Below are 27,130 nucleotides of genomic sequence, written 5' to 3' on the forward strand. Positions count from 1 at the left end.
CAGGGGTTGGTAGGGGTGGTGATGGTGGCACAGGGGTTGGTAGGGGTGGTGTAGGTCTGGCGGGGGCAGACGGGGGTGAGATAGAACTTCTTGGAGTAGAAGGTTGCGGTGAAGGTGGAGGTTGCGGTGAGAATATTGTATATATTGTATAGTAGGTATATTTGTGGTATGGTGACACGTGAGCGGACTGGTTATCACCACTCGTCTGTCCTCGGGGATGAGGAAATGTTTTCTGGAAAGGATAATAGGAAGGAGTGGAGGGGGGAGGGGACACGGAGAGCAAAAACTGAAGCAATCCGAAATTCTTCTATTAGGACCAGAGAACTCCGAACCTTCCAGATATTCTCTGCCGGGACACTGCCAGGTGGGCAATCCTCTTCTTTCCTTCTCTTTTATGGACTGACACACCCCCCATGTGACATCACACAGGTGGTGATTGGTGCACTGTGTGGAGACGCCGACTCTGTCTGTGCTTAGTATTGTAGGGATTGGGGACAGATTGGTGTGTGTGTGTGGGGGGGGGGCGGGGGGGGGGGGTCTCTGGCTCAGCTAGAGGCATCCTGCAAACATGTTTACTCAGTAACAGTTACTTTTACTCTTGACCTCTGCACCCTGTACTTTATACACCCCTGACCCCTGCACCCTGTACATTACACACCCCTGACCCCTGCACCCTGTACATTACACACCCCTGACCCCTGCTTCCTGTACATTACACAACCCTGACCCCTGCACTCTGTACATTATACACCCCTGAACCCTGTACTCTGTACATTACACACTCCTGACCCCTGTACTCTGTACATTACACATTCCTGACCCCTGCACTCTGTACATTACACACTCCTGACCCCTGTACTCTGTACATTACACACTCCTGACCCTGTACTCTGTACATTACACACTCCTGACCCCTGCACCCTGTACATTACACACCCCTGACCCCTGTACTCTGTACATTACACACTCCTGACCCTGTACTCTGTACATTACACACTCCTGACCCCTGTACTCTGTACATTACACACTCCTCATCCCTGTACTCTGTACATTACACACTCCTCACCCCTGTACTCTGCACATTACACACTCCTGACCCCTGTACTCTGTACATTGCACACTCCTGACCCCTGTACTCTGTACACTACACATTCCTGACCCCTGATCATCAACATGGGGACAAGGTGCTTTTGGGTAGGTGGAGGGGGCAAAGCCCCCCCTGCCACAAACCACCCCCCCATGTTGAGGGCATGTGGCCTAGTATGGTTTAGGAGGGGGTGGGGACCCTGACCCCTGTACTCTGCACATTAGACACCTCTGACCCTGCACCCTGTACATTACACACCCCTGACCCCTGCACCCTGTACATTACACACCCCTGTACGCTGTACATTATACACACCTGACCCCTGCACCCTGTACATTACACACCCCTGACCCCTGCACTCAGTACATTACACACCCCTGCACTCTGTACCTTGCACAACCCTGACCCCTGCACTCTGTACATTACACACCCCTGGCCCCTGCACCCTGTACATTACACACCCCTGACCCCTGAACATTACACACCCCTGCACTCTGTACATTACACACCCCTCACCCCTGCACTCTGTACATTACACACTCCTGACCCCTGTACTCTGTTCATTACACACTCCTGACCCCTGTACTCTGTACATTACACACTCCTGACCCCTGTACTCTGTACATTACACACTCCTGACCCCTGATCATCAACATGGGGACAAGGTGCTTTGGGGTAGGTGAAAGGGGGCAAAGCCTCCCCTGCCACAAACCACCCCCTCATGTTGAGGGCATGTGGCCTAGTATGGTTTAGGAGGGGGTGGGGCACCCACTTGTCCCCCCTTCCTGACCTGCCAGGCTGCACACCCAGATAGGGGTCTGGTATGGATTTTGGGAGGGGGGTGTTGGCAACTGTAACCGCAAGTTATTTTAAATGGGATTTGACTCGTTTTTTTTTTTTCAGTTTTGCTGCAGCAGGTTCTATACATGGTACAGATGCACCATGTTACAGGCAGACTAAGGGACCCCCCCCCCCCGCACTATATTTCAATTCATTTTTAATTTTTAATGTAAGCATCATTAAAAACACTGCGCCTGAAACAACAATTGTTTTTTTTTATTATTATTGATACATGTCCCCCAGGGCAGTACCCAAACCCCCCCCCCCATACCCCTTTTATGGCCAATTACTTGCATTTAAGCTTTCAAAAGGGGCACTTTTGATTTTTTTCCTGTTCAGCTCCCATAGACTTCAATGGGGTTTGCCGTTTGCATTAGAACTCCCAAACAGGGGCGGGTTCGGCCCATCTCTACTCCTGACCAATGCACTCTGTACATTAGACTCCTAACCCCTGTACATTCCACACACCTGATCCCTACACTCTACACAATACACATTCCTGACCCCGGCACTCTGTACATTATATACTCTTAAACCCTGCACTCTGTACCTTATATACACATGACCCCTGCACTCTTTACATTATATACTTCTAAACCCTGCACTCTGTACATTACACACTCCTGACCCCTGCACATTACGTACTCCTGACTCCTTCACTCTGCACTATACACACTCGTGACCCCTACACTTTGTACAATACACACTCCTGACCCCCAAACTCTGTATATTACACACTCCTGACCCCTGCGCATTACATACTTCTGACCCCTACACTCTGCACTATATACAGTCCTGACCCTTGCGCTTTACATATTACACACTTCTGAACCCTGCATTCTGTATATTACACACTTCTGACCCCTACACTCTGTACATTACACACTCCTGACCCCTGCACTTTCTATATTATACACCCCTGACCCCTGCACATTACGTACCCCTGACCCCTGCACTCTGCACTATACACATTCCTGACCCCTGTGCTTTGTATATTACACACTCCTGACCCCTGCACTCTGTACATTACACTTGTCACTTACAGATAAATGTAGAGGTAAAGAATGCTGGCAATAGAAAAATTTGGAAAAAAATGGTGTAGGGTCCCCCCCCAGTTCATACAAGGCCCTTATCCTAGCATGTAGCCCAGCGGGTCAGTAAAGGGGAGGGGACAAGCGAGCGTGTGCCCCTCACCTCCCCCCCCTCCTGAACCATACCAGGGCACATGCCCTCAACATGGTGGGGGGGGGGGTGGGTGGGTGCTTTGGGGTGGGGGGTCCATCCCAAAGCACCTTGTGGCCATGTTGATGAGGACAAGGGCCTCTTCCCGACAACCCTGGGCTGTGGGGGTCTGCGGGCGGATGGGGGGGCTTATCAGAATCTGGAAGCCTCCTTTAACAAGGGGCCCCGAGGCCCCGCCCCCCCACTATGTGAATGGGTAGGGTGTACAACAGGGACCCTTTTTTTTATCTTTTAGACCCCTTTTACACTGGAGGCGTTTTTTTTCAAGCGCTAAAGGGCTAAATGGTAGGTGGAAGGAGCAGAGTTTGTAGGCGGGACTTCAAGCTGCCCCTTTACCTCCCCAGTGGGCAGCATTCAGTAGAAGTAACGGTGGGTGTGACCTGAGGGGGGCGTCATACACATATGAATGCCGGTTATTTACATGTAAACACGGGGTCCTCTGTACACAGCAATAGGGCAGAGGCGGGCAGCATGAGTAACAGAACTTCACACTGAGATATCGGGACACAGCACAGGACTAAAACTTTAAGGGACGAGGGAATTTAAACTGGGATAGTTGGCAAGTATGGGGCAGCTGCTTTGGGCCCCACAACAATGATTAGGCCCAGGGCAGCTGCCCCCTTTTGTCCTGCCTTAAAGACGGCCCTGCAGAATACACCATATTTATTGATCCATTGCTCCTGTATACAGGATATTCTGTATTTCTTTATTATTGATCACCAGGTGTAAACACAGACCCCGCCCCCACATCCCTGCCCCCCTCCCCCCCTCCTAAAATATGAAATGAGGATAATCCCCGTCTTCTCCTCTTCCAGGTCATGTCGGTGAAATATGACGACTTACAGGGACTCCATGAGGACGGGACCCCCAGAGACGGAGCCGCGGCACACAGGTGGATCCCACAAGGTACGGGTCATGGAGGAGACAACCAATCAGAGACCGAGAACTACAGGACAAGGGAGGGGGTACTGTGCAGTGTGGATGGGTGTAGGTAGGTGGGGGAGGGGTGTTCTCAGGATTGGTTGGATTGTTCTTTCTCATAAATCTCAGTCAGTAGGTGATTATTATAAGTAATGGAGTCATGTGATCTCAGTCCTTAGTAAGTCATGTGATCTCAGTCCTTAGTAAGTCATGTGATCTCAGTCCTTGATAAGTCATGTGATCTCAGTCCTTAGTAAGTCATGTGATCTCAGTCCTCGGTAAGTCATGTGATCTCAATCCTTAGTTAGTCATGTGATCTCAGTCCTTAGTAAGTCATGGAATCTCATTCCTTAGTAAGTCATGTGATCTCAGTCCTTAGTAAGTCATGTGATCTCAGTCCTTAGTAAGTCATGTGATCTCAGTCCTCGGTAAGTCAAGTGATCTCAGTCCTCGGTAAGTCATGTGATCTCAGTCCTTGGTAAGTCATGTGATCTCAGTCCTCGGTAAGTCATGTGATCTCAGTCCTTAGTAAGTCATGTGATCTCAGTCCTTAGTAAGTCATGTGATCTCAGTCCTTAGTAAGTCATATGATCTCAGTCCTTAGTTAGTCATGTGATCTCAGTCCTTAGTAAGTCATGAGATCTCAGTCCTTAGTAATTCATGTGATCTCAGTCCTTAGTAAGTCATATGATCTCAGTCCTTAGTAAGTCATGGGATCTCAGTCCTTAGTAAGTCATGTGATCTCAGTCCTTAGTAAGTTATATGATCTCAGTCCTTAGTAAGTCATGGGATCTCAGTCCTTAGTAATTCATGTGATCTCAGTCCTTAGTAAGTCATGGAATCTCAGTCCTTAGTAAGTCATGTGATCTCAGTCCTTAGTAAGTCATGGGATCTCAGTCCTTAGTAATTCATGTGATCTCAGTCCTTAGTAAGTCATATGATCTCAGTCCTTAGTAAGTCATGGGATCTCAGTCCTTAGTAAGTCATGTGATCTCAGTCCTTAGTAAGTTATATGATCTCAGTCCTTAGTAAGTCATGGGATCTCAGTCCTTAGCAAGTCATATGATCTCAGTCTTTAGTAAGTCATGGAATCTCAGTCCTTAGTTAGTCTTGTGATCTCAGTCCTTAGTAAGTCATGTGATCTCCGTCCTTAGTAAGTCATAGGATCTCAGTCCTTAGTAAGACATGTGACCTCCGTCCTTAGTAAGTCATGTGATCTCAGTCCTTAGTAAGTCATGTGATCTCAGTCCTTAGTAAGTCATGGAATCTCAGTCCTTAGTAAGTCATGTGATCTCAGTCCTTAGTAAATCATGTGATCTCTGTCCTTAGTAAGTCATGGGCTCTCAGTCCTTAGTAAGTCATGAGATCTCAGTCCTTAGTAAGTCATGGGATCTCAGTCCTTAGTAAGTCATGTGATCTCAGTCCTTAGTAAGTCATGTGATCTCAGTCCTTTGTAAGTCATGTAACCTCCGTTCTTAGTAAGTCATGTGATCTCAGTCCTTAGTAAGTCATGGAATCTCAGTCCTTAGTAAGTCATGTAACCTCCGTCCTTAGTAAGTCATGTGATCTCAGTCCTTAGTAAGTCATGTGATCTCAGTCCTTAGTAAGTCATGTGATCTCAGTCCTTAGTAAGTCATGTGATCTCAGTCCTTAGTAAGTCATGTGATCTCAGTCCTTAGTAAGTCATGGAATCTCAGTCCTTAGTAAGTCATGGAATCTCAGTCCTTAGTAAGTCATGTGATCTCAGTCCTTTGTAAGTCATGTAACCTCCGTTCTTAGTAAGTCATGTGATCTCAGTCCTTAGTAAGTCATGTGATCTCAGTCCTTAGTAAGTCATGTGATCTCAGTCCTTAGTAAGTCATGGAATCTCAGTCCTTAGTAAGTCATGTAACCTCCGTCCTTAGTAAGTCATGGGATCTCAGTCCTTAGTAAGTCATGTGATTTCAGTCCTTAGTAAGTCATATGATCTCAGTCCTTAGTAAGTCATATGATCTCAGTCCTTAGTAAGTCATGGGCTCTCAGTCCTTAGTAAGTCATGTGATCTCAGTCCTTAGTATGTCATGTGATCTCAGTCCTTAGTAAATCATGTGATCTCAGTCCTTAGTAAGTCATGTGATCTCAGTCCTTTGTAAGTCATGTAACCTCCGTTCTTAGTAAGTCATGTGATCTCAGTCCTTAGTAAGTCATGTGATCTCAGTCCTTAGTAAGTCATGGAATCTCAGTCCTTAGTAAGTCATGTAAGCTCCGTCCTTAGTAAATCATGGGATCTCAGTCCTTAGTAAGTCATGTGATTTCAGTCCTTAGTAAGTCATATGATCTCAGTCCTTAGTAAGTCATGGGCTCTCAGTCCTTAGTAAGTCATGTGATCTCAGTCCTTAGTATGTCATGTGATCTCAGTCCTTTGTAAGTCATGTAACCTCCGTTCTTAGTAAGTCATGTGATCTCAGTCTTTAGTAAGTCATGTGATCTCAGTCCTTAGTAAGTCATGGAATCTCAGTCCTTAGTAAGTCATGTAACCTCCGTCCTTAGTAAGTCATGGGATCTCAGTCCTTAGTAAGTCATGTGATTTCAGTCCTTAGTAAGTCATATGATCTCAGTCCTTAGTAAGTCATGGGCTCTCAGTCCTTAGTAAGTCATGTGATCTCAGTCCTTAGTATGTCATGTGATCTCAGTCCTTAGTAAGTCATGTGATCTCAGTCCTTAGTAAGTCATGGAATCTCAGTCCTTAGTACCTCATGTAACCACCGTCCTTAGTATGTCATGTGATCTCAGTCCTTAGTAAGTCATGGGATCTCAGTCCTTAGTATGTCATGTGATCTCAGTCCTTAGTAAGTCATGTGATCTCAGTCCTTAGTAAGTCATGTGATCTCAGTCCTTAGTAAGTCATGGCATCTCAGTCCTTAGTAAGTCATGTGATTTCAGTCCTTAGTAAGTCATATGATCTCAGTCCTTAGTAAGTCATGGGATCTCAGTCCTTAGTAAGTCATGTGATTTCAGTCCTTAGTAAGTCATATGATCTCAGTCCTTAGTAAGTCATGGGCTCTCAGTCCTTAGTATGTCATGTGATCTCAGTCCTTAGTAAGTCATGTGATCTCAGTCCTTAGTATGTCATGTGATCTCAGTCCTTAGTATGTCATGTGATCTCAGTCCTTAGTAAGTCATGGGATCTCAGTCCTTAGTAAGTCATATGATCTCAGTCCTCAGTGAATTTAATTGTCCTCTTTGTTCCCCCTCAGGACTCCTTGTGAAGAAATGGATCCCTCATCCTCTCTCCAGACTGAACTGCTCCCCACTGACTCTCTTACTTGGATTCCTCCTCACCATCTTCTTCCTCACCATCATCATCACACGTGAGTCCTCCCCCGCTGACTCTCAGCACTCAGGTGAAGCGCTTGGCATACTAGCACTTACCTTGAAACAAAGCCCTCCAGGGGCGCACTGCGGAGGCTTCCATCTTCACTTGGTCTTCCCTCCGGGTTCGCAGGATGTGGCCAATCGAATTGCCAAGCCGTGATGAGGTCACTCCCACGCATGCTCTGAAGGAACGGCACGGGTATGCTGGTCATTCAGAGCGCATGCGCTGGTGACATCACTGTCTGCTGTTTGGTGTCAGTGCTGACCCAACGTTGCATGCTGACCCAACGTTGGCCTTCATGGAGGTGACTCTGCTGCCTAGGGTTGCCACCTCATCCCTTTATACCCGAACACATACTAATTACTCGGGTTCTGAGGCTAATTTAATGCAGATGAGGCACCGAGTGAGTTTAATTACCACCTTAATTAGCCACAGAATCCGTGTAATTATTATGTGTTCGAATTTAAAGGGATGAGGTGGCAACCCGATCGCTGCCAAGTGAACTGTTGGTCAAAGTGCCTTTCGGAAGGCTTTCTGGGTAATGTCTCTATTTCGTTCCCAATAGTCTTTATAGCAAGGGCCCCCGGCCCCTAGAGGCCTAATGGTGACCTCCAGAGTCAGGGAGAGCTGAGTTACTAGGCATAGTGTGTGTAATGCAAGATAGAATGATTGGGCGCCAGTCACTTTTTGAATGCGAACAAAAGAGATTTATTGTCACCTAACAAGAACTGGGGGAGAGAGGGTTAGGGCCTGAACACCCTTAGGCAGATGCAATAGCAATTGACAGACTCCGAGACAGAATAAGCAGACAGCTATACAGGTTGAGGGCCTTTAAGCTGGTTGCAGCAACTGTATTTGTAGAACCCGCTGTCTCCTATGGCAACTCAACTTGTAGGTTGACTTCAGCACAGATCTGTACACATACCAGACTTGGTATCCCCGTTGTGTAGGACCTGGCCTCCATCTCACAGCCTCCTGCTGTAGCTTTTCTCACTGAGCTCCCAGTCTTCTCACCACACCTTCAGATCCCAGCCGCCCTCTGGATCCCCTGAGCTCTTCCGTAGCTAAGCTTCTGTATACTCCAAGGGTCACCCACCATACCCGCTGGGTCCCTGGCTTGGCTCTCAGCTAAGCCTTGCCGAATCCTCTTCAAGTGTCACCCGCGCTCACCCGCTGGGTCCCTGACTTGAACGCTGAAGATTTCCCAACTTGTTCACCGTCCCCGGCTACCGCTAGTGAAAAAGGCTGATCTGGTGCTTCTTCAGACTTCCCAAACCTGGTCTCTGATAACACGAGTAGTCCCTTACTGGCGACAATGACCCCCTTCATCTTTGACCTCTGGTTCTCACTTGTCTCTGGTAACAGGAGTGGTGGTCCCATGTGGCAAAGGCTTCTCCTTCAGCTCTGGCGACACTCGGTTCACCGTCCGGCTGAACCTCTGCAACGATCAGGCTCCTCTCGGGCTGAGCCTCTACACACGTAGCTAGGCCTAACCTTCATCTGCTGCTTTACATACAGCCCCCCAGGCCTTGGCCTGGGGCTAAAAGAACACTGATCACCTCCCTCATTCCCCTTAAATAGACTATCCCAGCGTGCTTAGCCACAAATATGATTGGCTGAGAAATTACGTCTATTCACTAGACCAGCGATTCTCAACCAGGGTTTCCGTGGAACACTAGGGTTCCTCCAGAGGTTGTACGGGTTCCTTCAGCATTGGGTAATTTCTGCCTCCTCAGATGAGTTTCCACCGACACCATTGATCTTTTTTGCTATCTGTAAGGGGGTAATTCTTCCCAATGACCACAAGTGTAAGGAGCATTCTTCCCACTGACCACAAGTGTGAGGGCCATTCTTCTCACTGACCACAAGCGCGAGGACCATTCTTCCCAATGACCACAAGCGTGAGGACAATTCTTCCCACTGACCACAAGCGTGAGGACCATTCTTCCCACTGACCACAAGTGTGAGGACCATTCTTCCCACTGACCACAAGTGTGAGGACCATTCTTCCCACTGACCACAAGTGTGAGGACCATTCTTCCCAATGACCACAAGTGTGAGGACCATTCTTCCCACTGACCACAAGTGTGAGGGCCATTCTTCTCACTGACCACAAGCGCGAGGACCATTCTTCCCAATGACCACAAGTGTAAGGACCATTCTTCCCACTGACCACAAGTGTAAGGACCATTCTTCCCAATGACTACAAGTGTGAGGACCATTCTTCCCAATGACCACAAGTGTGAGGACCATTCTTCCCAATGACCACAAGTGTGAGGACCATTCTTCCCACTGACCACAAGTGTGAGGGCCATTCTTCTCACTGACCACAAGCGCGAGGACCATTCTTCCCAATGACCACAAGTGTAAGGACCATTCTTCCCAATGACCACAAGTGTGAGGACCATTCTTCCCAATGACCACAAGTATGAGGACCATTCTTCCCGATGACCACAAGTGTAAGGACCATTCTTCCCAATGACCACAAGTATGAGGACCATTCTTCCCACTGACCACAAGTGTGAGGACCATTCTTCCCAATGACCACAAGTATGAGGACCATTCTTCCCGATGACCACAAGTGTAAGGACCATTCTTCCCAATGACCACAAGTATGAGGACCATTCTTCCCAATGACCACAAGTGTGAGGACCATTCTTCCCAATGACCACAAGTGTAAGGACCATTCTTCCCCACTGACCACAAGTGTAAGGACCATTCTTCCCAATGACCACAAGTATGAGGACCATTCTTCCCAATGACCACAAGTGTAAGGACCATTCTTCCCACTGACCACAAGTGTAAGGACCATTCTTCCTAATGACCACAAGTGTAAGGACCATTCTTCCCACTGACCACAAGTGTAAGGACCATTCTTCCCAATGACCACAAGTGTAAGGACCATTCTTCCCAATGACCACCAGTGTAAGGACCATTCTTCCCAATGACCACCAGTGTAAGGACCATTCTTCTCAATGACCACAAGTGTGAGGACCATTCTTCCCACTGACCACAAGTGTAAGGACCATTCTTCCCAATGACCACAAGTGTAAGGACCATTCTTCCCGATGACCACAAGTGTGAGGACCATTCTTCCCAATGACCACAAGTGTAAGGACCATTCTTCCCAATGACCACAAGTGTAAGGACCATTCTTCCCACTGACCACAAGTGTAAGGACCATTCTTCCCAATGACCACAAGTGTAAGGACCATTCTTCCCACTGACCACAAGTGTAAGGACCATTCTTCCCAATGACCACAAGTATAAGGACCATTCTTCCCAATGACCACAAGTGTGAGGACCATTCTTCCCAATGACCACAAGTGTAAGGACCATTCTTCCCACTGACCACAAGTGTAAGGACCATTCTTCCCACTGACCACAAGTATAAGGACCATTCTTCCCAATGACCACAAGTGTAAGGACCATTCTTCCCAATGACCACAAGTATGGGGACCATTCTTCCCAATGACCACAAGTGTAAGGACCATTCTTCCCAATGACCACAAGTATGGGGACCATTCTTCCCAATGACCACAAGTATAAGGACCATTCTTCACACTGACCACAAGTGTAAGGACTCTAAAAAAAATTCCCCGCAAAAGTAGGTAATCCAAGGCTCCCCCATCTTTTCGACCTGTGGAATTGTATCGCGGAGGATGACTGAGAGCATCTTGTTGATCACTTGGTCTTAATCAGGTCAAACAGTTTAGCGGGGGGTTTCCACCACTTCGCTATCGCGATGAGGGCCACCTAGTAGACGAAAGAGATCAGTCTCCTCACCCATCGCGGAGCTTCTAGAATCGGGACCGGCCCGATTTAGGATTCATCCCCGTTTAAAGAGTAGAGACATCTGTAGACCCAAATCCAGAATCTACGGACATTTGAACATTCCCATCAAATACGGAGGAACGAAGCCTCTTGGGAACATCCTCTAAAGCAGTACGGGGAGGCCCATAAGAGGTCGGTCTCATTGGGACCACATACCATGGAAGAGACACTTTGTAGTTTTCTTCTATAGGCGAGGTGTTAATATATGTGCCAGATGCATGTCCCTCTAGTTTGTGCCAATCCTCAAGATCCAACTCCACCTGCAGGTCCTGTTCCTCATTTTAGCATATGTCGTTCTTTAGAAGACGGTGACATTACGGTGACATTACGGTGACATTACGGTGACATTGCGGTGACATTGCGGTGACATTGCGGTGACATTACGGTGACGGTGACATTACGGTGAGATTGTGGTGAGATTGCGGTGAGATTGCGGTGACATTGCCATCAAAGGGGAGCGCCCATCCAGCGTAATGGTTTCCATCGAGTGAATGAGTGGCCCAGTTGGTGTTTCTTCTATATGGTAAAGCCGTGTTTGGCACTATGGATGCCGTGGGCCATTTTCTAGATTAGATGGAAGCCCACTGGCCCACCCAACCCCTGACTGACAAACCATGAAGGGGAGGGAGGACACAGCACTGGAAATGAGGGGGGAGGGGGGGATGTGAAAGGGACCCGAGTAATTATAAGTGGAGTCAATTTGGGTTCCTTTCTTTCTGCAGAGGCCAAAGTGACGGCGGACGTGACGGAGGTGAAGGCCTCCATGAACCGAATCGTATCGGATGAAGTATCAGGTAACTGCGAACTCCTCTGAGGAACGTCAAATCTTCATTACATGAACCCAACCATCCTTAACCCACTCGCATCCTTCCAATCCTGAGACCCGGAAAAAGGGGCGGGGATTGGCTGGGAATGGGGGTGGTTTGGCAAAATGTCTGACTGCTGCTGGCTGGGTGGTATCGGAGTTTATTAGGAGCAAGGCCTACAGAGATCCATAGGGACCAACCCACGTGGTGCAGATTTCCCCTGCTGCCCAGGCCCCTATGTCATTTACCAACCCTTTCCTTTTCTGAATGAACACAGAGAGAGAGAGCGATTGGTACCGATCATTCACTGTGTCCATACATAACTGAAGCATAGTAAACTGTGTCGTGTAAACACACACGGATGTGTGTTTGAGCTTTGGGGTGCGCACCCTAGTGCAATAGGCTCGGGACAAGGTCATCTGGAGGGCAAGCATGCCAAATTGTGCCACCCCCCCTCAAATCTCCTCCACCCCCAAAATAAAATTGAGGACCAATCTGCATGCTTTCCCCCTAAGCAAAAATTCCCCCTCCTCCCAGTACACCCCCCCCTGCTGCCCAGCACAAATATTTGCCCACCCATCCCCCAGGCTCACATCCTCCCTCTCCAAGTATGCCCCCAGTACCAATTCCTTCCCTCCCTCAAAAAGCTCCCCCCCCCCCAGCACAAATCCTCTACTCCTCAAATTTGTCAGAAGCCACGAAATCAGGCCGAGACAGAAGTACAGGTAAATCACACTTGTTTAATAATAAAAGTAAAAAGAACAAATGTTGTCATACATAGCCAGAGTTCAGTAACCGGAATGGATGGTCAGACAAGCCAGAAGTCAGGGATCAATGTAGTAGAACAGCAAGCAGGATCTGGAGCCAGAAGGGATGTCAGCAAAGCAAGTCTTGAACAGGATCGCAGGAGAGTTTCTGTGATGTTGACCAAGGTGAAGGCAGAGACCCTCTGGACTGGACGGCTTAAGTAGGCAGGACTGACGAGCAGGATCATCAACAGGTGAGTCACTTGGAGAGAGATAGGAGCAGGCAATTAGCCGACAGCTGAGTGGCCAGCTCAGAGAAGGAAGGGCTGAGCCCAGCCCTGACAACATTTCCCCTTAAAGCACAGATCCTCTCCTCCCAATTCCAGATTTCCCCCTACCAGCACAAATCCCCCCAGCACAAATGTTGCCCCCCCATCCCCCCAGCTCATATCCTTTTTCTCCCAGTATGCCCCCAGTACTACTAGCACAAATCCTCTACTCCTCAAATTTCCCCTTAGAGCATGGCTCCTCTCCTCCCAATTCCAGATTGCCCTCTCCCAGCACAAATCCCCCCTCCCAGCAAAAAAAAAGTTGCCCCCCCCCCCATCCCCCCGAGCTCACATCCTTTCTCTCCCAGGATGCCCCAAGTACAACCCCCCCAAAAAAAGTCTCCCCCCAGCATAAATCCTCTACTGCTCAGATTTCCCCTTAGAGCACAAATCTTTCCTCCCAATTCCAGATCCCTTCTCCAAGCACAAATCCCCCCTGCTGAAATCTCCCCACCCAGCACACAATTTTGCCCAAACCCATCCCTCCAGCTCACATCCTTTCTCTCCCAGCATGCCCCCAGTAAAAATCCCCCCCCCCAAAAAAATTCCCTCCCCCAGCACAAATCCTCTACTCAAATTTCCCCTTTGAGGACTACTCCTCTCCTCCCAAATCCAGATCCCCCTCCCAGTACAAAGCCCCCCCCCCCCCAGCACAAATCCTCTACTCCTCAAATTTCCCCTTCAAGCACAAATCCTCTCCTCCCAATTCTAGATTCCCCCTTCCAGCACAACCCCTCCCCCCCGCTGAAATCCTCCTCCCAGCGCACAATTTTGCCCCCATCCCTCCAGCTCACATCCTTCTCTCCCAGGATGCCCCAAGTACAACCCCCCATCCAAAAAAGTCTCCCCCCTAGCATAAATCCTCTACTGCTCAGATTTACCCTTAGAGCACAAAGCTTTCCTCCTAATTCCAGACCCCTTTTCCCTTCTCCAAGCACAAATCCCCCCTGCTGAAATCCCCCCACTCAGCACACAATTTTGCCCAACCCCATCCCTCCAGCACACATCTTTTCTCTCCCAGGATGCCCAGTAAAAATCCCCCCACCACAAAAAAAGGTCCCTCTAACCAGCACAAATTCACTACTCAAATTTCCCTTTTGAGCACTACTCCTCTCCTCCCAAATCCAGATTCCCCCTCCCAGTACAAAGCCCCCCCCCCCCAGCACAAATCCTCTACTCCTCAAATTTCCCCTTCAAGCACAAATCCTCTCCTCCCAATTCCAGATTACCCCCTCCCAGCACAAATCCCCCCCTGCTGAACCCCCCCTCTCAGCACACAATTTTTCTACCCCCATCCCTCCAGCTCATCCTTTCTCTCCCAGTATGCTCCCAGTACAAATCCCCCCCCCCCCCCAAAAAAAAGGTCCCTCCCCCCAGCACAAATCCTCTACTCCTCAAATTTCCCCTTCAAGCACAAATCCTCTCCTCCCAATTCCAGATTCCCCCCTCCCAGCACAAATCCCCCCCTGCTGAACCCCCCCTCTCAGCACACAATTTTTCTACCCCATCCCTCCAGCTCATCCTTTCTCTCCCAGTATGCTCCCAGTACAAATCCCCCCCCCCAAAAAAAAGGTACCTCCCCCTAGCACAAATCCTCTACTCCTCAAATTTCCCCTTCAAGCACAAATCCTCTACTCCCTATTCCAGATTCCCCCCTCCCAGTACAAAGCTCCCGTCCACCACAAATCCTCTACTCCTCAAATTTCCCCTTAGAGCACAAATCCTCTCTTCCCAATTCCCCCTTCCCAGCACACCCACCCTCCCAATTCCAGACTCCCCCTCCCAGCACAAATCCCCCCCAAATAGCATTACCAGCCACCTCTAGCATATCACATTTTCTAGTACTAACCCCTAATCCCACCTCCCAGCACAAATCGTCTTCCCCCATCCCTCCTCCCAACGCAAATCCCAAATCACCTAAATCACACCTCCCCAAATCTCCCCTCCTAGAACAATTCTTACTCCCTGCCACCCCCCAAATCCCCCCTCCCAACTCTAATCCGCTCCCCCCCAGTCTCCTTGTGGTGCCTCCCTACCTCACTTGATACCACAGTGCCCGGGGCAGCTTCCCCTCCTGCTGCGCACACCTCTGCAGAGATCCTTTCCTCAGCCTTCCACACAGAGCAACCGAAGAGCACTATAAGGCGCACCTCCCAAATATCCGAGAGGGGAATGAGGGACACCTATTAGAAAAAGTATGCAGCCATAGGACACGCCCCCTGCCACTCCTCCCCTTAAAGAAGAACTGTACAAAAAAAAACGATTGGTTAAACCCACCAGTGCTTTTTTTTAGCTTTACGATTCATTTTAAATGGTCTTTTTTGCTGGATAAGTAGTGCATTTTTATATCCAACTATAGAGATCAGGCCAAAATGAGGAGGAAAGAGGGACAGAGGGGGCGCTGTTCCAAATCCGGGACAGTCCCTCGATATCCGGGACGGTTGGGAGGTATGCTATAAGGCCGAGAATAATGTATAAAGACATTTCCCTAAACGTGCTTCATATTTCCACATTCCATGTAAACGCACAATCACTAATTATGCCAAAAACATAAATGATGGAGAAATATCAGAATGTTAAGTGAAATAAACTCAAGAAAAGTCACAATTTGGGTTTGGTGAAGCATTTCAGTTTTTGTCCACTAGATGGCATAAATCCTTTTCCATTTTATCTAGTCTTGGTTTTCTATTGGTTGTTTAGGGAGACGGGATCCTTTTCATCCATTATAAGACGGGTTGCCGTTTTTTTTTTTTTCACTAGTTTTGATGAATTCGATAAATCAAGTTTTATTTTATTTTTTTAGGGGGGTCGATGTGGGATTTTTTATGGTAGTCACTGTAAGAGGATGGACATACTCACCTACCACTACATTAGGTTTACCCTTTCAGTTGCTTGGTAACACAAATTGCCAATCAGCCAATCACATGGCAGAAACTCAATGCATTTAGACATCTAAACATGGTGAAGACGACTTGCTGAAGTTCAATCAGAATGGGGGAAGAAACGGGAATTGAAGTGACTTGTGAATGTGGCGTGGTTATTGGTGGCAGACGGGCCGGTCTGAGTATTTCTGGGATTTTCGCACACAAACATCTCTCGGGATTGCAGAGAATGGTGGGAAAAAAAGAGAAAATATCCAGTGTGCGGCGGTTGTGTGGAGTAAAATGCATTGTTGGTGTCAGAGGAGAATGGGCAGACTGGTTCTAGATGATAGAAAGACAACAGTAACTCAAATAACCTCTCGTTACACTCAAGGTATACAGAATACCATCTCTGAACTCACAACACATCCAACCTTGAACCAGATGGGCTACAGCAGCAGAAGATCACACCAGTGCCACTCCTGTCAGCTAAAAACAGGAACTGAGGCTACAATTGGCACAGGTTCACCAAAATGGGGCAATAGAAGATTGCCTGGTCTGTGGAGTCTAGATTTCAGCTTTGACATTCAAATAGTAGGGTCAGTATTATGGTGTGGGTTTGTTTTTCAGGGGTTGGGCTTGGCCCCTCAAGGGTTGGGCTTGGCCCCTCAGGGGTTGGGCTTGGCTCCTTAGTTCCACTAAAGGGGACTCTTTAGCCTCATACACACGATCAGACTTCGGACAAACTTTTCCGTGGATTTCTGTACAAAGGGCGTTTGCAGAGCGAACTTTTGTCCGATGAAAACCGAAAAAGTTTGTCCGATGGAACGTACACACGGTCGCATGTTGCCTTAAAACAGCTAATTTGCATGTTTGTTGCCAAAAAGTCAGATCGTGTGTAGGGGCCTTAAAGGCCTCAGCATACCAAGACATTTTAGACAATTTCATGCTCCCAACTTTGTGGGAACAGTTTGAGGACGGCCCCTTCCTGTTCCAACATGACTGCCCACCAGCGCACAAAGCAAGGTCCATAAAGACATGGATGAGCGAGTTTGGGGTGGAGGAACATGGGTTGGACTTGGCCCCTCAGGGGTTGGAATGGCCCCTCAGGGGTTGCGCTTGGCCCCTCAAGGGTTGGGCTTGGCCCCTCAGTGGTTGGACTTGGCTCCTCAAGGTGTTGGGCTTGGCTCCTCAAGGGTTGGGCTTGGCTCCTCAAGGGTTGGGCTTGGCCCCTCAAGGGGTTGGGCTTGGCCCCTCAAGTGTTGGGCTTTGCTCCTCAAGGGTTGGGCTTTGCTCCTCAAGGGTTTGGCTTGGCCCCTCAAGGGGTTGGGCTTGGCCTCTCAAAGGTTGGGCTTTGCTCCTCAAGAGTTGGGCTTGGCCCCTCAAGGGGTTGGGCTTGGCCCCTCAGGGATTGGCCCCTTAGTTCCAGTGAAGGGAACTCTTAAGGCGTCAGCACACCAAGACATTTTGGACAATTTCATGCTCTCAACTTTGTGGGAACAGTTTGGGGACGGCCCCTTCCTGTTCCAACATGACTGCCCACCAGCGCACAAAGCAAGGTCCATAAAGACATGGATGAGTGAGTTTGGGGTGGAGGAACATGGTTTGGACTTGGCCCCTTAGGGGTTGGGCTTGGCCCCTCAAGGATTGGGCTTTGCTCCTCAAGGGTTGGGCTTTGCTCCTCAAGGGTTGGGCTTTGCTCCTCAAGGGGTTGGGCTTGGCCTCTCAAAGGTTGGGCTTTGCTCCTCAAGGGTTGGGCTTGGCCCCTCAAGGGATTGGGCTTGGCCCCTCAGGGATTGGCCCCTTAGTTCCAGTGAAGGGAACTCTTAAGGCGTCAGCACACCAAGACATTTTGGACAATTTCATGCTCTCAACTTTGTGGGAACAGTTTGGGGACGGCCCCTTCCTGTTCCAACATGACTGCCCACCAGTGCACAAAGCAAGGTCCATAAAGACATGGATGAGTGAGTTTGGGGTGGAGGAACATGGTTTGGACTTGGCCCCTTAGGGGTTGGGCTTGGCCCCTCAAGGATTGGGCTTTGCTCCTCAAGGGTTGGGCTTTGCTCCTCAAGGATTGGGCTTTGCCCCTCAAGGGTTGGGCTTGGCCCCTCAAAGGTTGGGCTTGGCCCCTCAAAGGTTGGGCTTGGCCCCTCAAGGGTTGGGCTTGGCCCCTCAAGGGTTGGGCTTTGCTCCTCAAGGGTTGGGCTTGGCCCCTCAGGGGTTGGCCCCTTATTTCCAGTGAAGGGAACTCTTAAGGTGTCAGCATACCAAGACATTTTGGACAATTTCATGCTCCCAACTTTGTGGGAACAGTTTGAGGGCGGCCCCTTCCTGTTCCAACATGACGGCCCACCAGAGCACAAAGCAAGGTCCATAAAGACATGGATGAGCCAGTTTGGGGTGGAGGAACGTGACTGGCCTTCACAGAGTCCTGACCTCAACTCGATAGAACACCTTTGGGATTAATTAGAGCGGAGACTGCGAGCCAGGCCTTCTAATCCAACATCAGTGCCTGACCTCACAAATGCTCTTCTGGAAGAATGGTCAAACATTCCCATAGACACCCTCCTAAACCTTGTGGACGGCCTTCCCAGAAGAGGTGAAGCTGTTATAGCTGCAAAGGGCCAACTCAATATTCAACCCTCCGGACTGAGACTGGGAAGCCATTAAAGTTCATGTGTGTGTAAAGGCAGGTGTCCCAATACTTTTGGTCATATAGTGTATGTTACTTTACCTTTTTGGTGGGGCTGCATTTTTTCCCTTTTTTCATTTTGTTTTGGGGTACGGGAACACAGGTCAGTATATAGCGGCACCCCAGCATTCATTTATATTTTTACAGATATGAGATTTATATTTTGGAATATTTGCACCAGAGTAGTGCAGTGATTTCATTGTAGTATCTATAGGGTGGAGGCCTTCCCCTTAGGGGAGTCTTCTTCACAGAGTCCGCAGAGCTTCCATTGCTCGGATAGTGTTGTATTGAACGTCAGAATGTTTGGAAAATTCTGAGACGACTCGTACTCACATCGGGGAGGGGAACCCCTCCCTGCGGTCCCAATATTCTTAGGCAACATGAGTTTTACTTCCTATATTTTATTATCGGGCGTGCGGGGGAGTTTTCTGTTTATAAAAAGCTCCGGCTGAGCAACATGTTAAAGGGGAACCTGTGATGGGCGGGACCTTCTGGATTCAGACCCCAGAGAAAAATAAAACTGGTACTGGACACATTGTAGCTGACCTGGTATTGTCAGGTCCTTCTGGATCTAGATGCTGGTGGTGAAGACATGGGTCAGACATGTTTTAGGGGCCCAGTGTGGTCAGTGTCTTCTGGATTAGGATATTGGTGGTGGAGACTTGTGTTGGGCATGTTGCAAGGGGAGGGGGCTCTTATGGTCAGGGCCTTCTGGATTCAGATTAGTTAGTGCTAAAGACTTGTGATGGACATGATGTTGTAGGGACCTGTTATGGTCAGAGCCTTCTGAATCCCAACACTGGTGATGAAGACACTAGTGTTGGACATGGGGCAGGGGGCCTGTTATGGTCAGGGTCTTCTTGATCTAAACACTGGTGATTAAGACTTGTGTTGGATATGTTGCAGAGGGCCTGTTATCGTAAGTGCTTCCTGGATCCAGATACTGGTGGTAAAGTTTTGTGGTGGATATGTTGCAGAGGGCCTGTTATGCTCATTGCTTTCTGGAGCCAGACACTAGTGATGAAGACTTCTGGTGGGCATGTTGTAGTGGGTCTGTTATAGTCAGGGCTTTCTGGATCTAGAAGCTGGTGGTAAAGACATGTGGTGGACATGTTGCAGGAGGCCTATTATGATAAGTACCTTCTGGATCCTGACACTGGGGACAAAGACTTGTGTTGGATATGATGCAGGGGGGTTGTTATGGTCGGGGTCTTCTGGAACCAGGTACTGGTGGTAAAGACTTGTGTTGGATATGGTACAGGAGGGTTGTTATGGTCGGGGTCTTCTGGAGCCAGGTACTGGTGGTAAAGATTTGTGTTGGATATGATGCAGGGGGGTTGTTATGGTCGGGGTCTTCTGGAGCCAGGTACTGGTGGTAAAGACTTGTGTTGGATATGATGCAGGGGGGGCTGTTATGGTCGGGGTCTTCTGGAGCCAGGTACTGGTGGTAAAGACTTGTGTTGGATATGATGCAGGGGGGCTGTTATGGTCAGGGTCTTCTGAAGCCAGGTACTGGTGGTAAATACTTGTGTTACAGGGGGGTTGTTATGGTCGGGGTCTTCTGGAGCCAGGTACTGGTGGCAAAGACTTGTGTTGGATATGATGCAGGGGGGTTGTTATGGTCGGGGTCTTCTGGAGCCAGGTACTGGTGGTAAAGACTTGTGTTGGATATGATGCAGGGGGACTGTTATGGTCGGGGTCTTCTGGAGCCAGGTACTGGTGGTAAAGACTTGTGGTGGATATGATACAGGGGGGCTGTTATGGTCGGGGTCTTCTGGAGCCAGGTACTGGTGGTAAAGACTTGTGTTGGATATGATACAGGGGGGTTGTTATGGTCGGGGTCTTCTGGAGCCAGGTACTGGTGGTAAAGACTTGTGTTGGATATGATGCAGGGGGGTTGTTATGGTCGGGGTCTTCTGGAGCCAGGTACTGGTGGTAAAGACTTGTGGTGGACTTGTTGCTGGGGGCCTATTATGGTCGGGTCTTTCAGGATCTAGATGTCGATGGTAAAAACTTGTGTCAGACATGTTGTAAAGACCTATAATGGTCAGAACCTTCGGGATTCAGACATTGGTGATGAAGACTTTTGCTGCACAAGTTGCATGGGGCTTGTTATAGTCAGGGCACCTCTGGATCCAGGTGACAGTGGTGAAGGCTTGTGTTAGGCCAGTTGCAGGGGGCTTGTTATGATCCGGGTTGTCTGGATCCAGATACTGGTTTAAAAAATTTGTGTTGGGCAAATTGCTGTGGGCCTGTTATGGTCAGGGCCTTCTAGATCTAGATGGCAGTGCCAAAGACTTGTGTTGGACATGTTGCGGGGGGGGGGGGCTCTTATGGTCAGGGCCTTCTAGATCTAGATGGCAGTGCCAAAGACTTGTGTTGGACATGTTGCGGGGGGGGGGGGGCTCTTATGGTCAGGGCCTTCTGTATTCAGATTAGTTAGTGCCAAAGACTTGTGTTGGACATGTTGCAGGGGACCTATTATGGTTCGGACCTTCTGAACCCAGATGGCAGTGGCGAAGACTTGTGTAAGGCTTGTTGCAGGGGGCTTTTTGTGGTCAGGGTCTCCTGGAGCCACAGACTGGTAATAGACCACGAGGGATCCATAGAAGTTTGTAGGAAACCCTCCAAGACCTTCTCATGGTCAACTTTGTATACAAAACGCATAAATCCTTATACACCTTCAGAGCCTTAAAATTGCAGTTTATATGAGCCAGTACCATGAATCCAGCATCTATATCGTACAGTCACCATGCGCCATCATTATTTTAGTTGCTCCTCTGAGAGGACCCCTCAGGTTTAGAACATCATCTCAATATCTACAGTCTCTTCGCTGGACAACGTATAAATCAAGGCTGAGGATTTGTCACAGGAGGGGTTAGAACTCCTGGCTTTGGCCCACCAATAGCCCAGGACTGCAGAAAATCAGCTAAGCCTGAAGAAACTTCTTGGTGGCCCAATTTGTGTAGAAATGTCTGGCTGATAGAATAAACCCGGGAAGGCTAAAGATGGAGCATTTCAAAGAGATGATTGTGTAGCTATGAGCTCATCCATATCTGTTGGATGGCCAGGAACCGAACATTGAGGGCTGTCTTTAGAAGTTGTGCTTCTACATTGGTCTGGGTTGCCCGGTAGGTAAGTTAGAAAGATCCGGGGTCATCTGTACATGAGTGGTCATCTCACTGAGTGTAAATGAAGACAAGGGTCACAGAACTAGGTAAAAGGTTGATAGAGAACATAAATATTGGGTACAAAACCCATCCTCAGGTGGTCAGGGTTGTAGTAGGTGACCAGACTGAGTATCTAGAACCATTTCAGACAGCAAGTGTGTTCCACCATCTGCCAGACCACCCAATACCCTCCCACATCTTCTCCTCCAGTCACATACAGCAAAAGTGCAATCTTTCTAGGTTAAATTGTCTGGTGCCAGTGAGTCTAATGCCCCGCAGACACACGATCGGATTTTCCGCCAACAAATCCGTGGATTTGTGTTCGAAGGTTGTTGGCTCAAACTTGCCTTGCATACACATGGTCACACAAATGTTGGCCAACAATTACGAACGTGGGAACGAGGTGACATACAAGACGTACGACGAGCCGAGGAAAAGGCAGTTCAATAGCCGGTCCTTCTGCTTGATTCCGAGCATGCGTGGACTTTTGTGCGACGGACTTGTGTACACGCGATCGGACAAAGTTTGGTTGGTGGAAAATTTGAGAACCAGTTCTTAAACATTTGTTGGCGGAAAATTCCACGGCAAATGTGGGATGGAGCATACACACGGTTGGACTTTCCGAGAGCAACCTCACATCCTACATTTCTCGTTGGAAAGTCCGACTGTGTGTACGCGGCATTAGTAGGAGCATTTATTCTTTTCCCAGAGACTTGAGGTTACCATTCAGGTTTGCTTCAAAATATGAAGCTTCTGGGTGCGGTCATCTGTTAAATCAGAGAAGGTCTAAGGTAAATTGAAAGAGGTACATTGTATATGGGTGGGTTGGTTATATAATGTGACTCCTGACCGAGACTTCTCAAATATGGCTTTACATCAAATGCCCATAAATACATGAATCTGCCAACAACGTCCCCCACGACTGCTCAGCTCTACTGTCCATAGACTGCTACCCGAGGCTGCTAGAAGACTGGTATAGCCTGAGGAGGCAGGGAGGAGACACGGAAAAACAATTCCATTAGGCAACATGGAGCCACCAAAGCGGACACCCAATATCCGCTTTGCGCCCGCCCTATAGCCAAAGGATGGCTGCAGAGCGGACGCTTACTGCTGGGAGGCCGTCCCTGGACGTCTTCCTGTTTACTTCCCTAATGCGCGCCACTACAGGCGTGCATCGGGGAAGTTCTGTGTTGGCCGTGTCCCTCGAACACAGCCAATCACAGATCGTGCTAAATGGCCAATCACAACGGCCATTTAGCACTCGATCAGGCTGTCCAATGAGAGGTGATCTCATATGTAAACATATGAGATCATCTCTCATCGCCGGCTCCCTCCTCACACAGACAGCGTGTGAGGAGGGAGAGATGAACCGCTGCAGCTGCAGCGTCTGTGACTGTGAGTACACACACAGTAAAACACACACACATGCCCACCTGTCCACGGTGCCATCTATCAGTGCCATCTGTCCGCAGAGCCACCTGTCCGTGCCATGTGTCTTCAGTGCCACCTATCAATGCCACCTGTCCCCAGTGCCATCTAAAAGTGTCATCTGTCCCCAGTACCACCTGTCCCCAGTGCCACCTATCTGTGCCACCTGTCCCCAGTGCCACCCATCCCTAGTGCCACGTGTCCCCAGTGCCACCTGTCCCTAGTGCCATGTGTCCCCAGTGCCACCTGTCAGTGTCACGTGTCATCAGTGCCACCTGTCAGTGTCACGTGTCATCAGTGCCACGTATTGGTGCCATCTGTCAGTGTCACGTGTCATCAGTGCCACGTATTGGTGCCATCTGTCATCAGTGTCAGGTGTCATCAGTGCCACGTATTAGCGCCATCTGTCATCAGTGCCACGTATTAGTGCCATCTGTCATCAGTGCCACATCAGTGTCACATGTCATCAGTGCCACATCAGTGACACGTGTCATCAGTGCCACATCAGTGTCACGTGTCATCAGTGCCACATATTAGTTCCATCTGTCATCGGTGTCAAGTGTCATCAGTGCCATCTGTCATCAGTGTTGTATCAGTACCACGTATCAGTGCCATCTGTCATCAGTGCCACGTCGGTGTCACGTGTCATTATCCTGGTGCTCCAGGGCCTTCAAAAGTGTAATAGGTAGTCAACAAGTTAGATGTGTAATTTATGCTCCTAGAACACGTGACGGCGCTCCCTGCATGTTGGGCCTCTCTAAGCCCCTGTACACACGGTCGGACATTCTGCCAACCAAATCCATCAGATTTTGTCCGTTGGATTTTGTCCGTCGGATCTTGTCCGAAACTCTTGCATACACACGGTCGGACTAAGTTGTTGAAAAATCCGATCTTTCAGAACGTGATGACGTAATTTTGTTACGATGGGACTACATTCAGGCTAGTAGCCAATAGCTTTGATGTAGGAATTTGATCTGAGCATGCGTGGCACTTGGTCCGATCAAAATTCTCTACACATGATCGGAGTCCGATCGGCCCAGTTGGTCGGGAAATATTTCCAACAAGTTGGAAAATTGGGTCCGACGGATATTCCGACGGAATCAGTCAGATGCATACCACACACAGTCGGATTATCCGACAACACGGTCCGATAGGACACATTCCGACAGATTCTCCGACCGTGTGTACAAGGGCATAGTGTCCAGGCTGTTGAAAAGTCCCACACATGTGGTATTGTAATACTCAGGAGGAGTAGCAGAATTTTTTTAGGGGTGTCATTTGTGGTATACACATGCCATGTGAGAGAAATAACCTATTACAATGACAATTTTGTGGGGAAAAAATTAAAAACAAAAAAATCTTAATTTTGCAAAGAATTGAGGGAAAAAATTACAACACAAAAAAGCTCACCATGCCTCTTACTAAATACCTTGGAATGTCTACTTTCCAAAAAGGGGTCATTTGGGGGGTATTTGTACTTTTCTGACTTGTTCGGGTCACAAGAAATGAGATCGGCCACCAGTACATCAGATGTGATCAATTTTGTGCGATTCGCACCACAGCTTGTAGACTCTCTAACTTTCACAAAGACCAAATAATATCCACTAATTTGGGTTATTTTTACCAAAGATATGTAACGGTATAAATTGTGGCCAAAATTTATGGAAAAAAATTAATAATTTGCATAATTTTATCACAGAAACAAAGAAAAATTCGTTTTTTTCTAAATTTTCGGTCTTTTTTCATTTATAACGCAAAAAATAAAAACCCCAGAGGTGATCAAATACCACCAAAAGAAAGCTATATTTGTGGGAAAAAAAGGACAAAAAATTCATTTGGGTACAGTGTTGCATGACTGAGTAATTGTCATTCAAAGTGTGAGAGCACCGAAAGCTGAAAATTGGTCTGGGCAGGAGGGGGGTTTAAGTGCCCAGCAGGCAAGTGGATATAGATGGAGATGGGGACCGTGGTGGGATTGGACCTGATGAAAGGGGTACATACTCCCCGAATCGTTGTCTCTATGCACAGTATAGCTGAGCAGTTGTGGGGGGTATGCTGGCCAGATTTACGGTTTTATTGTAATACGTTGTGTGATGGTATCTGTTCCTCCTTGTGGCTGAAGTTCCTCCTTGTGGTCGCGTTTCGCCTTTGTGTGGTTTCCTGCACTGTGTGTGAGTCGCTTTCCTCAGAGGTTACCATGCAATAATCTGTCATGGCGGGTCCCTCCCAGTAACTTTGTTTATGTAATGGGGGGGAGGGGGGAGGAGTAGGTGTCACATTCATCAATGTACAGGCATGTACTGGCCATTGGGACTACTAGGAGTTTCCCGGTGGGCCGATGGCTCAGTGGGACACTCTGATGTAAGGGGGTGGTGATGGGACACTCTGATGTAAGGGGGTGGTGATGGGACACTCTGATGTAAGGGGGCTGGTGATGGGACACTCTGATGTAAGGGGGCTGGTGATGGGACACTCTGATGTAAGGGGGCTGGTGATGGGACACACTGATGTAAGGGGGCTGGTGATGGGACACTCTGATGTAAGGGGGGTGGTGATGGGACACTCTGATGTAAGGGGGTGGTGATGGGACACTCTGATGTAAGGGGGTGGTGATGGGACACTCTGATGTAAGGGGGCTGGTGATGGGACACTCTGATGTAAGGGGGCTGGTGATGGGACACTCTGATGTAAGGTGGCTGGTGATGGGACACTCTGATGTAAGGGGGTGGTGATGGGACACTCTGATGTAAGGGGGTGGTGAAGGGACACTCTGATGTAAGGGGGCTGGTGATGGGACACTCTGATGTAAGGGGGCTGGTGATGGGACACTCTGATGTAAGGGGGCTGGTCATGGGACACTCTGATGTGAGAGGGCTGGTGATGGGACACTCTGATGTAAGGGGGCTGGTGATGGGACACTCTGATGTAAGGGGGCTGGTGATGGGACACTCTGATGTAAGGGGGTGCTGATGGGACACTCTGATGTAAGGGGGCTGGTCATGGGACACTCTGATGTGAGGGGGCTGGTCATGGGACACTCTGATGTAAGGGGCTGGTGATGGGACACTCTGATGTAAGGGGGCTGGTGATGGGACACTCTGATTTAAGGGGGTGCTGATGGGACACTTTGATGTAAGGGGGCTGGTGATGGGACACTCTGATGTAAGGGGGCTGGTGATGGGACACTCTGATGTAAGGGGGGTGGTGATGGGACACTCTGATGTAAGGGGCTGGTGATGGGACACTCTGATGTAAGGGGGTGGTGATGGGACACTCTGATTTAAGGGGGTGCTGATGGGACACTTTGATGTAAGGGGGCTGGTGATGGGACACTCTGATGTAAGGGGGCTGGTGATGGGACACTCTGATGTAAGGGGGCTGGTGATGGGACACTCTGATGTAAGGGGGCTGGTCATGGAACACTCTGATGTAAGGGGGTGGTGATGGGACACTCTGATGTAAGGGGCTGGTGATGGGACACTCTGATGTAAGGGGGTGGTGATGGGACACTCTGATGTAAGGGGGCTGGTGATGGGACACTCTGATGTAAGGGGGCTGGTCATGGAACACTCTGATGTAAGGGGGTGGTGATGGGACACTCTGATGTAAGGGGGCTGGTGATGGGACACTCTGATGTAAGGGGGCTCCTGATGGGACACTCTGATGTAAGGGGGCTGGTCATGGAACACTCTGATGTAAGGGGGTGGTGATGGGACACTCTGATGTAAGGGGCTGGTGATGGGACACTCTGATGTAAGGGGGCTGGTGATGGGACACTCTGATGTAAGGGGGGTGGTGATGGGACACTCTGATGTAAGG

At 48.9% G+C, this 27,130-nt stretch overlaps 1 protein-coding gene across 1 annotated transcript in view; it reads left to right on the forward strand.

Annotated features, from left to right (window-relative positions):
• The first annotated feature begins 217 nt into the window (after positions 1 to 217).
• The window catches only part of LOC143962551 (C-type lectin domain family 10 member A-like), a 45,698-nt gene continuing 18,785 nt past the window's right edge, over positions 218 to 27,130 (forward strand). The window contains exons 1-4 of the mRNA XM_077471818.1: positions 218 to 364; positions 3,985 to 4,075; positions 7,327 to 7,440; positions 12,002 to 12,073. Coding sequence (XP_077327944.1) covers positions 218 to 364; positions 3,985 to 4,075; positions 7,327 to 7,440; positions 12,002 to 12,073 — 424 coding nt within the window. The remainder of the gene's footprint in view (positions 365 to 3,984; positions 4,076 to 7,326; positions 7,441 to 12,001; positions 12,074 to 27,130) is intronic.

This window comes from Lithobates pipiens, unplaced genomic scaffold, assembly GCF_037356315.1.
Source record: "Lithobates pipiens isolate NorthernLeopardFrog02 unplaced genomic scaffold, aLitPip1_a1.2 Scaffold_8, whole genome shotgun sequence".
In the NCBI taxonomy this organism is placed as follows: domain Eukaryota; kingdom Metazoa; phylum Chordata; class Amphibia; order Anura; family Ranidae; genus Lithobates; species Lithobates pipiens.